The following is a 12,673-nucleotide window of genomic DNA, read 5'->3' as shown; positions in this document are numbered from 1 at the left end:
GCACCTCAGTGACTAGTATCACCTGTCTGTCCCCTTCCAGAAAAGTCTGCTTTTCAGTAGTTTTCTACACACACCCTTCCCTCCCCGTTCTGCCTCTCTGTTTGAGACCACAGGTAGATCCCTTGTCCGGATGGTATACCCCTGGGACTTATTGTACACTCCCTTCCTTGCAGCGGACAACAACGGGGGATGCTTCCGAGTCAGCTCTCCTCAAATTCATTGAGCAGTCTTACAACCCTGTGAGCGAAATGAGGCAGAAAAACCCCAAGGTGGCTGAGATTCCCTTTAACTCAACCAACAAGTATCAGGTACAGAACTGACAAAGGTGGCGGGAGAACGGTGGGGGCCATGGACTCGCCAGTGGGGGGAGCTATGCCTTTGCCTCCAGCTTTGGAACAGGGCACTCGTTCAGGAGCACCAGCATCCCAACTAGGAGGAAGGCTCACCACAAGGAAAGTGACAAAGGCTAAGGAGAGAGAAGTAGGTGATCAAGGGAGAGGGTCTGAGCAGAAGGCTCACTCATGTTGCCTGCAAAGAGAGCACGTCATAAAATGCTAAGATGGGCAGAGGCAGCTGAGGCTGGATGCTGGGAGTCTCACGCAGGTATTAGTCTAAACCAGTGTCTGCTATGAAATTTGCCAGTGTAGACAGCCTATACCCACTTCCCTCCACGAAGTCCCTAGGGCAGCCATCATGAGACAGTTAGGGGTCGAATGCACGTGTGTCATATTTTTCTCTTTTTGTTTGTTTTTTTGTTGTTTGTTCTGTTTTGGTTTTTTTCCGAGACTGGTTTCCTTTGCGTAGCCTTGGCTGTCCTGGAACTCACTTCCAGGGTTATATTTTTCACCTTAAAAACATTGATTCATTATCCAGGTAGGCAAGGGAGAGGGTTGAGTGATGGTCAGGGATACAAAGAAGGAAATCCAGAGAAGCTACGCATGGTGGTTCATATAACCTCGACCTATTACCTCAGCAGCCGGGAGAGGGCTGAGGCAGAAGGATTACTCTAAATTTCAGGTAAATCTGACTTATAGTATGAGAGACCCTGTCTTAAAAAGGAGGAGGAAGAAGAAAAGAGGAGGAGGAGGATGAAAAGGAGGAAGGAAGAAGAGGAAGGAGGAGGAAGAGGAGGAGAAGAAGGAATAGGAGGGAGATGAAGAAGAAGAGGAAGAGGAGGAGCAGTAATAGTCCATGCCTAGGGATGGGGGAGGGGATGAGAATCCAAGCTAACTTCAAAGAGGATTTCAGTAGAAAGTAGAGTCCCCTTGCTGAGGCTGGAGGCAGCCTAAGCCAGTTTGCTCAGGCAATAGTTCCTCCAACTCCTTGAATTTCCATGAAGACCAGACATTTGAGTGTAACAGGGTTACGAAATAAGACTCCTAAGTCAGTTTTGCCCTTCTGTCTTCAGGCATAAACAAAATAAGTCTATATGGATTTTTAAAACCTAATTACTTGTACTTTCTGATGGAACACTAAGGGCTAAGTAGATCCACACTTCCCATCGAAACTCGCCTTAGTCACTGTGATAAAATAGAGCTCCCAGAGCTGCAAATAAGCTGCAAACTTTATTCCTACTTTTTTTTCCTGACACTTGGTGGCCTCACTAACCAGACAGGAATTCTGTGGCTTGGCAGAGTGTGAGTAAGGCCTTTGGATGAATTAGGCACCTCTCCCTCCATGTGGTTAAAAATAAAAGTCGAACATATTCATGACATTGTTGGAATGTCTTAACAAGGAACCATGTTCCCCCCAAATTACCATATGAGTGCTTCTGAGCTACTGAATACCATTCAAGTGGCAGAACTGGTCTCTGTGGTACACGGTGTGTGACAAGCCAGCCCCACTGGACTCAGCTCCAGCAGGCACTAGCTCTGACAGGCTTTGAGTGAACTACTATAATTAGCTTGCTCCAAGGGCAGAGACTCCAGTCTTTGAAAGGAATGTGTCTTACTTAGCCTGTTAGTCTCTTACCATCTCTGAAATAGATTGTAGTCTGAGCATTTCTGATTTCTCTTTTTCTCTCTCCATCTTCTTTATATCTTCTCTATATAATCTTTTTTTGTGGGTGGGGTGGGGTTCACTGTGTAGCCCTGTATGTCCTGGAACTCACTTTGTAGAACAGGCTAGCCTCAAACTCAGAACCTACCTGCCTTTGCTTCCTGAGTACTGGGATTAAAGGCGTGCGCCACCACCACCCTGTTCTTTATGTATTTTTAACAACAACAACAACAGTTTTTTGGGCCAGGTATGGTGGTATATTCCTTTAATCCCAATACTCAGGAGGCAGAGCCATGAGGTTCTCTGTAAGTTTGAGGCCAGCCTGGTTTACAGAATAAATCCCAGGCCTGCCAGGGCTTCATGGTAAAACCCAGCCAAACAAACAAACAAAAACAACAACAATAACCCCCCCACACCTATTTCTCTTTCCTTTCTTTTCTCCTTTTCTTTTTGAAATGGTGCCTCTCTACATAGCCTGGAACTCATTATGCAAACCAGGCTGGCCTTGAACTCACAGAGATCCACTTGTTTCTGCCTCCTGAGTGCTAGAATTAAAATCATGTACCACCAGACCCAGCCAAAACCCGCCCTTTTTTGGGGGGGAGGGTATGTCATGGATTCCACACAGCTGACAGGGGACAATCTGTAAGACCAGTCAACTCCTTCCACTGTCAGTCCAGAGACCAACTTCAGGTGTTCAGGTTTGGCCTCAAACACCTTTATTTGCTGAGCCATCTTGTAAGCCCCATCTGTAATCTTTTTTTTTTTTAGATTTATTAATTTATTTTATGCATATGAGTACACTGTGGCTGTCTTCAGACACACCAGAAGAGAGTGTGGTTGAACTCAGGAACTCTGGAAGGGCAGTCAGTGCTTTTAACAGATGAGCCAGCTCCCCAGCTCTCCCTTCCCCCCATCTGTAACCTTGTATCAAGATTTTTATTCCCTGTGACCAGGTTAGTAGAGTGAGGAGCTCTTGTGCTCCCCTGAGCCTTTTTGATTCATTCAACAAATACTCACTGGTCACCGAGAATATTGAGCTTTGTTAATCTTAAACAGCTTCCTCCTTAAACAATGTTTTTCCCTTTTAACGACTTAAGCATATCTTGAACATAACTAGGCATCCTTTAACAAATCAGCTGGAACCACATTTTACGGGCCAGTAGCTCACCCCACTCAACATCCAGGAAATGCAGTCTGGTCTCCTCTGCGTTATCACAATTCCTTTCTGTTTGCTGATTCTGCCTCCAACAGGGGTCATAGCAGGCAGTTCCCATAAGTCAAAAAAAGAAGAGCTCTATGGGGTGCGAGATCCAAGGGAACGGCAAACCCAAGCCATCTGATTGCTCCCTCTGCTTGCTCCAGATTCTTCTCATGAACCTACCTTGCCTTGCCTTCTATCATCAGACATCTGACTAGCACACAGCCTCTCAGTGCCATCTCTTGCCTGTAGAAGAATGGCTACAGGGCTAAATTATTTAAAATTTGTGCTTCAGTTTCAAAGCTTGAGTTTTGTTCTTGTTTTGCAACTCTTGTAAAAACAAACAAACAAACAAATGGGACTGGAGAGATGATTCCGTGCAAAGAACACTGGCTGCTTTCCCAGGGGACCTGGGTTCAATTCCCAGCACTCAAATGACAGCTCACAAGAGTGTGCAATCCGAGTGACCTGACACCTTCACACAGACACCTGCAGGCAAGATACCAATGCACACAGTAAAAGTCAATAAATCATTAAAAACAAAAATAAAGTAGCCAAGATAAGATATTTTTACTCTATAGAATACTGTATAGGAACTAAGGTTTTGCAAGATCAGGTGGACTTAGCTGAGTTCACAGAGCAGATAAGACATGGATGCTGGCTCTAGAACAGAGGACCTTGAGTTCATGTGAGCCATCCAGTCAACAAGGAGGCAGGTAGAAAAAGTACCTGCTGTGCCCTCAGAGAACTTCTGAGAGGATAAGATATTCCTGTGCAAACGAAGGGACTGCCCCTCCCCTGCCCCCTTGAGTCTTCACTGGCTTGGTGGAGGGTGGGAGGTGGGTATGAAACCAGTTTCCAGTCTCTTAACCTTCAAACCCTCCCCAGGATTCTTGCCCCCTCCGTCCCATCTGGTTCTACCATTACATCTCTCCCCAGATGTCCATCCACCTTCTGGAAGATAACTCCGAAGCCCATGTGCTGCTAATGAAAGGTGCCCCAGAGAGGATCTTTGACTTTTGCTCCAGTTTCCTGCTGAATGGGCAAGAGTACCCTATGGATGAGGAAATGAAGATGGACTTCCAGAATGCCTACATAGAACTGGGAGGTCTGGGCGAACGCGTGCTGGGTGAGGAGCCAGGGAGAGGGCTTTGAAAGAACACCATTAGAATGGCTATTTGTGGGGTGAACAGCTCAGGGTGTTGGGGTTGTGCCGGGGGACACATTGGGTGACAGCTGGACCCTTCATCTCTCTGCAGGGTTCTGCTTCTTGAACTTGCCTAGCAATTTCTCTAAGGGGTTCCAGTTTAATACCGATGAGTTAAATTTTCCCATGGAAAATCTGTGTTTCGTGGGCCTCATCTCCATGATTGATCCTCCTCGGACCGCCGTGCCTGACGCTGTGAGCAAGTGTCGAAGCGCGGGGATCAAGGTAAATTCCTGCCCTCCCCCAAAGCCCTCCACTCCTCACAGCTTGAAGGAACAAGTAGAACTCTCAGTCTAGAGTAGGTGCCCAATACTCTTGGCCTAATTGATTGCTGCCTCCTTGAGCTTACGGTGTCCGCTCTTCGGAGATGTCAAACAGCCTATCTTGAATTGAGGGTTAAATCCCCAGGGAAGCTTGAAAAGTCACCTGTCTAAACTCTGCTCCAGACCTCGGGGTGACTCTTAGGCATCAGTACCTCAAAAGTTTCTGGAAACTCTGAGTTTGAAACCACTGTCAAACACAGCGCCTCGACCAATGTGTAAATGACCTTTCTGTTTCTGTCTGCCTGTTCCTGTCTCCCCCCTCCCCTCCCCCCTCCCCTCCCCTCCCCCCCTCCCCTCCCCTCCCCTCCCTCCTCTCCCCTCTCCTTCTCTCTCCTCTCTACCCTCTCCTCCCTCTCCTCATCTTGATTCCATAGCTATAGGGCACCAATAGCAATGGGATTTTTCCAGTTCTGAGATTCTGTGTATTCAGGTTTCTAGATCAAAGACTCATACCTTTTTTTAAAAATGTTGAATGATTTTGTGTGTGTGTGTGTGTGTGTGTGTGTGTGTGTGTGTGTGTGTGTGTGTAAGAGTGTGGATACAAACAGGCCACGATGCTCATGTGTAGTTCAGAGAATAACCTTTGAAAACCAATTCTTTCTTTCCACCTTGTGGGCTTCAGGATTTGAACTCTCGGGTTGTCAGGCTTGCTCAGCAAGTGCCTTTGCTGAGCCATCTCACTGGCCCAAGATTCACAACATAACAGATTAGATATTGATACTTTCTGCTCATACCTTATATTCTGGATCACCTGCATCTAAGACTTAGGAAGAGCTGGCTAGAGCAGGGGAGTTGGAGTCACTTAGGGGGAGTAGGTGCTCTCAGTGGGAGCTGTTCTTATATTAGACCTGTTACTGCTGGCAAGTTGTCCTGAATAGCACTTAGTTAAATGATGGTTCACGGGAGTGGAGACTGAAGAAGTGATATGGGAAATTACAACGTAGCAAATGTTTAATCACCACCTTAGAAAACCTCTGAGGCAGTGAGTTCTTTGTGGAGATGACATTGTTACAGAACATCTCCATAGAATAATGGATGCTGTTTCCCCAAAGTGCTGGAAGTTCCCATCCCATATCTTGGAAGAAGGCAGTCAGCCATCTGACTTCTCTGAGCTTTGAGGTAGACTATTGGGAGTGAGGAGTAACATTGTGAATATAGTCAGCTGCAGTAAAGCTTAAAATTCCAGCTAGCCCGTATAAAAGACACACAATCCAGGTATTTTATTTACAAGCTGTAAGCCAGGATTGGGCAATTTATCTCACCTGGGGATTTGTGGATCTCTTTGGCAAGAAGAGCCACAGTGCTCACCAGCAGGTAGGGAGGCCCAAAGATGTCAAATGAATCAGGATGCCACCACCGCCCAAGGCATAGCCAGCTCCTGATAGTTTGTGAGGACTCTGAGGGCTGGCTGTGAGCTAGGAGGCCTCGGTGCTTTCTGAGAAGGCCTTGTTCTGAGCCCGTTTATGGGTGTCCCTACAATGTGTACCTCCTCCTGGACGCTCGCTAACCTGATGGGAAAGCTGGCAGATTCCGCTGAGGGATCATGACTCATTCTGTCTCCCTGGAGGGAAGTATAAGACAGGTGAACAGCATCATTTTTCAAAATGTACAAAATGTAATTGACACAGAGGAGCTTGTTCTGAAGCAAAGCCTTCCAGAGGCAAGCCTCCTGCCCTGCCCCAAGTGGTGGTGACACACAGCTGATGACTGTCACAGACTACAGAATAAAAGAAGTCATATAATTGTTGTGTGGCCCCAAAGCCTTTTACAAGGGAATGATAACAGGACTGAGCAGGTAGCCCTATGCCCATGACTTTGAAACAAATGTGACTTTTTAAAAAATTAGAAAATACTCCTATCATATTTATCAGGAAGATTTCAGTAGAATGAAAATACGCGTCGCATTATAAGCCTGGTTCCCTCTACAAAGAAACCAAGCTTTGAAAGCTGTCCTAGCAGCGACATAGCTTTCTTACGGACATTTGAAAGTTTCAGATGGTCTGATCTGGGAGAAAAGGGTGGACGGGAACACAAGGCTAGTTGGTACCACTCTGTGAGAACATGAGAGGTATAGGTGGCTCCAACATATGGGAAATTAAATCCTTCCAGAACTTAATGAATTCCAAATGCAGCTGCATAGCCTTTACCTGAAAAGGAGATTTTTTTTGTAGAATTACATGTCTGTCATACGAGTGCATCTCTTACAGGAGTATCTGAGTATTTTGTAACATTGTGTCTAAGGAGCTCACTCTTGGGAGAGTTATCCTTGCATTGTTATTTCTCTGAGTGCATCTCATCCAGGAATATCTGAGTGTTTTGTAACATTGTGTCTACAGAGCTCACTCTTGGGAGAGTTAGCATTGTAATTTTGCTTCTCTGGCTTGGCATTGGGGTGGTATGGCTGAAGCCACTAGACAACAGTCCCTGTCGTGGTCAGTCATGGTGAGAGACTAGGAATGGCTGAGGAAGACACGCATGCCTTGAGAAGCAGGTCTTAGGTCACCATTGGTGAGCCCCTGGGGAGTTTGCATTGTGTTGTAACCCAGAATCTCCTCAGTAAAGACCCAGTCTCAGCCACAGGTAAAAAGTAGTCCTCTTACGGTTCCTCTCTAGTTGCCCACTATCAGGCAGCCCTAGCCTGAGCTCCTGGTGATCCACTGTCCTGCAACAAGGCTGAACGATCACCGTCAGTAGGTTGGGTACCAGCTCAGTGCAATTGCAGCTTAGTTAGCATGCTGTCTTTTTCCACCAAGTCAGGGGTGCTAGGGATGTGGAATGATGGGGTTTGTGAAACCCTATAGCCGAGTTCTTTGAGAAAGACCATTCCAGTGTGTATATTCACACCTTGAAAGCTAATAGGCCTCTTCTGGGTCTTTGACCCTGAATGCAGCGAAAGCTGTTGCCATCTTCAGGTGTCTCACTGATCCCTCCTATGAGAGCTTGAAAATCTGTATGGACGCCTGGAGGACATCTGGGAACCTTGAGAAAAGGGGTTCCCAGGTTGCCATCTTCCCTTCAGTCCTCATCCCTTAATTATTTGTGGATGGCTTATTAAGTGCAGGACCCTGTAGCGGGGCAAAGTGCAGCCCCCTCCCCTTCTCAACATTCTCATTCCAGTGGGGAAGAGATCACAACACAGACAAGTGCTAAGTGGTAGCATGTGGGAAGAACGGGATGCTAAGGAAGTTAAAAGCACAAGGACCTGATGTTTGGGTGGGAAGAGGATACAATGAGCTTCCAGATTGAAAGTGCAGGGCAAGGCAAGGGCAAGGGCAAGGGCCAAGGGCCAAGGGCCAAGGGGCAAGGGGCAAGGGGCAAGGGGCAAGGGGCAAGGGGCAAGGGGAAGGGCAAGGGCAAGGGCAAGGCAAAAGCAGAGTAGGGTTCTATATGCACTGGGCCCTGATGAAGTTTAGTTAGGTGACATATTATTCTAGGCATCCCTTCGTAATGTTTGATATGTGTTTGTGTTGTTACTTAAAAGTTGCAAACAGCTTCTGGAACAAAGTGTAATGGAATTCTGTTTTTTGTAATTCTTCCTGGGCAATCTAGAACCTGAAGCATCTGTGTCGCATCGTCTGACATCCCTGCCTCCAAGGATGTGGACGAGTTGTGCTTGGAATTGATCTACTAAATGAGGTACTTAGGTGTAAAGAATCCAGAGCTTATCTAAAACATTCTCCTTTTCCTTCCTCCTCCCAATTCAGGTGATCATGGTAACAGGGGATCATCCCATCACAGCCAAAGCTATTGCCAAAAGTGTGGGTATCATTTCAGAAGGTAATGACACGGCGGAGGACATTGCTGCTCAGCTGAATATCCCTGTCAGTCAAGTCAATAACAAGTGAGTCCCCGAAAGAACTCAGACCTGACAGTTGCACCTCCGTCCTCAGTCTGTCCTGCCAAAAATCACTTTGTGAAGTTCTTGGGGGTCTCCTGCAGCAAGAAGGATTGTGGGGTTTACACTCTACCAAGTTAAATATAACAGAAAAGTAACTAGGTAATTAGGTCACTGGGCTTTCAGAGGAAACAGGAAAAGATAGAGAGCCAAAGACAGGAGTGGCTGACAAAGAGGGTCAAGGATGGGACGAGTCAATCTGAGGACAGCACACACTGGGAACAAGGAGAGTGGGTAGGAAAGAAACCAGAAGAACTTAAGAGATCAGTAGAGACTGCTGGAACCTGAGGTGAGGCCTCAGCACTTTGATCTAGCCTTTGGAAACTCCTTCCCTTAGGTCTGTTAAAGCCATTGTAGTGCATGGCTCAGAACTAAAAGACATGGAATCCCAACAGCTGGACAATATCCTCAAGTCCTATAAGGAGATTGTCTTTGCCAGGACCTCTCCTCAGCAGAAACTCATCATTGTGGAGGGATGTCAGCGACTGGTAAGGGAGCTAAGGGGCCCTGGGGAGCCTGACTGAGTCCAGCCACAAAGCCAGCAAGGGAACACATGGAATGGGTAGGAAGGTACTGGAGGGAATCCCATCTTGAACCCCGTTGATCGCCTTCAGTTTGAAAGCTCTCCGAAGGCTTAAATAGCTCACAGGAACAGAAGACAGGGCCGAGCACAGTTAAACGCAAGATGCTGGAATGGAGTTGACCTTTGGGACTAATCCTGAATCTAACACACACTTTTTTTTTCACTCTTGTCTGAATTTCACTAGGGAGCCATTGTGGCAGTGACTGGTGATGGGGTGAACGACTCCCCTGCCCTGAAGAAGGCTGACATCGGCATTGCCATGGGCATCACAGGCTCTGATGTCTCTAAGCAGGCGGCTGACATGATCCTTCTGGACGACAACTTTGCCTCCATTGTGACAGGCGTGGAGGAGGGTGAGGAGGAGGGTACCTGATGGCTGGATTTGGTCCTTTGAGTGGGGCTTAGAGTACGTTACCTTCATTACCTATGGTTACTATCCAACCTCCCAATCCTGTATGGACTGCAAGAAATTAGAAGACAAAACCTTGAACATTCCATCAGCTTGGGCTGGAGTAACATGGTTTGTCGACTACTCATCCAGCAGGTGTAAAGCCCCAGGCTTAGGTCCCAACACCACATAGAATACTTACTACCCCAGTGCTCAGATGATGGAGGAGGGAAGATCATGGGCTAAAGGTCAGTCATCCTTAGCTACACAGCAATTTTGAGGCCTGCCTGTGTAAAATGAGAGACCTTATATTGAAGGAAGAAAGAAAGAAAGAAAGAAAGAAAGAAAGAAAGAAAGAAAGAAAGAAAGAAGAAAGAAAGAGAAAGAAAGAAAGAAAGAAAGAAAGAAAGAAAGAGAAAGAAAAGGAAAGAAAAGAAAGAAAGGAAAGAAAGAAAGAAAGAAAGAAAGAAAGAAAGAAAGAAAGAAAGAGAAAGAAAGAAAGAAAAAAAAAGATTCAGCTAATACTTAAGTGTTCTTTTTAAAGACGAAGTTGGAGCATTGTTCAGATTCAAAGAGAATGCTGATTGGAACAGAGCCCCGTGAGGCTCCCCATAAGGCTGCATGCTTCAGTCCCTTATTTCTGTCTGAAGCTATCTTACTAAAACATACCAATCCACTTTATTGTATTCTGGTATGAACCTGACAGTTTGCACATTATTTTAAATCTATTTAATTCAATAAATTTTTCTGAGCGCCATTTGCAAGATGACTATACCCAGGACAGGAGACAAAGACACAAAGTCCTGCCCATGAACACCTTTCTTTGTAGTGGGGAGAGACCGACAATGAGCAAGGCAGATTTCACAGGAAGTTAAAGCAATAGGGAGAGAGAGAGAGTGAGAGAGAGAGAGTGTTAAGGGGAAGAAATGACAGCCTGTGGAAGAGTAGCCAAGGCTAGACCCAGCTATCTTGCAAGGCATAAGTGTCACTCAGAGTAGCCAAGGCCAGACTCAGGTTCATACCTTGCTTGCAAGGCAGGAGAAGCGGCACTCAGAGGGATAAGCAAGGTCACAAGTTAAAGCAGAAAAATCAGATTCAAACCCAAGCTTGGGTTCTTTCCATTCCATCTTCATCTTGCAAAGACTTTAACACTGGTATTTTCAGCCACCTCCAGGATTAACTCTGCCCAACTCTGCCCAAATTTCAGAGATCAGGTAACACTAGCCATGGTGAATCCAAGAACAAAACGTACGAAGTCTGCCCATGGCTAATAAACCATGGCTTTACTTGACAGACACACAGTTTGCAGAGAAATCACAGGCCCCCACCCCCATGTCCCCACCTCCACCCCCACCTCCACCCCACCCCCACTCCCAAGGTCTACGACTTCCCAGCGTTTTCATGGACCACCCCTTTCTAGCGATTCCTCTTCCCAGGAGTCAGTTTGTCAGAGGTGTGTGTCCTCTGGCTGTTTCTCCTCTCCAGGCCGCCTCATCTTTGACAACCTGAAGAAGTCCATCGCGTACACCCTGACCAGCAACATCCCTGAGATCACCCCCTTCCTGCTGTTCATCATCTTAAGCATCCCCTTGCCTCTGGGCACCATAACCATTCTCTGCATCGACCTGGGCACTGACATGGTGAGCGCCAGGTTTCACTCTGGGGATTCCTACGATCTGATCCGTCGAGTGTAGGAAAAAAACCCATCCTGTGACAGGACAGCTCTAGAGTGTCTTCTGAACCCCGCATACCTGTCATTCCCACCATCCATCCTCCAGGTCCCTGCTATCTCCCTGGCTTATGAATCACCTGAAAGTGACATCATGAAAAGGCTTCCACGGAACCCCAAAACGGACAATCTTGTGAACAACCGTCTTATTGGCATGGCCTATGGGCAGATTGGTGAGCCTAGGGGAGTGCAGGGGTGAAGGGGTGATGGGAGGGTGACAGTGGCGGTGGCTGGCCGTTTAGACACCTCTGTTTAGAAGTCAGGGGAACAGTGTTTCAAAAAAGAAACGAGCTTGGCTCTGGGACCAGAGAACTGTTGATCTCTGAGCTGCCCTTACAGACCAGTAGTAAAGGGGAAAACCTACATAAAGCGATAGTGCCCCTTTCCATATGTGAAGCAAGGAGTAAAGAGATAACACTCTACAGTAGCTCTGAAGTCCTTCTGACAGCTGTAGGCTCTATGCTTATATACATACCTCACACAGACACATGATTAAAGTTAAAAATGTTTCTAAAAAGAGTCTATGATCCAAAGATGACCCTGGATGGACCAAAGCAAGACCAAAATCCAGTGGGGCCAACTCTAAATCCTATAGCTCTATGATTCGTGCCAGAGGGCTTAAATAGCTCTGCTCTGCAAGCTTAACATGGTTAGAAACAAATGTCAGGATTTTGGAAGCAAGTCTCAGAGATGGCAAGATCAGGTCACCAATGACAAGAATCTTCGTCACTATGCAGAGACACGCTAACCAGCTATGATCTGCCTTTTGGGGCCATTCTCTGAACAGACTCTCCTCCCTGACGACTCTGTCTCTCACAGGGATGATACAGGCTCTGGCTGGATTTTTCACCTATTTTGTGATCCTGGCGGAGAATGGTTTTAAGCCTCTTGATCTTCTGGGTATCCGTCTATACTGGGATGATACACAGTTAAATGACCTAGAGGACAGCTATGGGCAGCAGTGGGTAAGTGAAAAGGGTAGGATTTGGATCAGAACTAGTCAGACTGAGGGAGTCTCCCAAGTGTGGCAGTATAATCGCAGCACTTGGGAAGCTATGGTAGGAGTGCCACAAACTGAAGGCTCAGCTAGGCAACAATAGTAACTTCAAGGTTAGCCTAGGCTATATGCTATGAGACTTTGTCTCAAAAAAATGTGTGTTCAAATCTTAGGTGTTGAAAAAAGATACTTTTTATATACACTGTGGCTTCATCCAGTTGACCACCATGAAGCAGTCAGAAGAAATCCATGCTCCCATGCTCCAGGACTCAGCGATGCCTAGAGTTCTTACCACTCACAGTACCAACACCTCCCAAAAGCTCAACTCAAGCTCTTGTTAGTTTTACATTCT

At 46.6% G+C, this 12,673-nt stretch overlaps 1 protein-coding gene across 1 annotated transcript in view; it reads left to right on the top strand.

Moving 5' to 3' along the window:
* LOC110291780 (sodium/potassium-transporting ATPase subunit alpha-4) overlaps window positions 1-12,673 on the top strand; it is a 35,182-nt gene that overhangs the window by 14,335 nt on the left and 8,174 nt on the right. The window contains exons 11-19 of the mRNA XM_021159049.2: window positions 174-308; window positions 4,139-4,328; window positions 4,459-4,631; window positions 8,434-8,570; window positions 8,962-9,112; window positions 9,392-9,560; window positions 11,081-11,235; window positions 11,374-11,497; window positions 12,144-12,289. Of these exons, the coding sequence (XP_021014708.1) occupies window positions 174-308; window positions 4,139-4,328; window positions 4,459-4,631; window positions 8,434-8,570; window positions 8,962-9,112; window positions 9,392-9,560; window positions 11,081-11,235; window positions 11,374-11,497; window positions 12,144-12,289 (1,380 nt within the window). The remainder of the gene's footprint in view (window positions 1-173; window positions 309-4,138; window positions 4,329-4,458; window positions 4,632-8,433; window positions 8,571-8,961; window positions 9,113-9,391; window positions 9,561-11,080; window positions 11,236-11,373; window positions 11,498-12,143; window positions 12,290-12,673) is intronic.

Source organism: Mus caroli, unplaced genomic scaffold (assembly GCF_978045245.1).
Source record: "Mus caroli unplaced genomic scaffold, Mus_caroli_1 scaffold_1, whole genome shotgun sequence".
NCBI lineage: Eukaryota > Metazoa > Chordata > Mammalia > Rodentia > Muridae > Mus > Mus caroli.
This window is presented reverse-complemented; position numbering and strand designations above follow the sequence as displayed.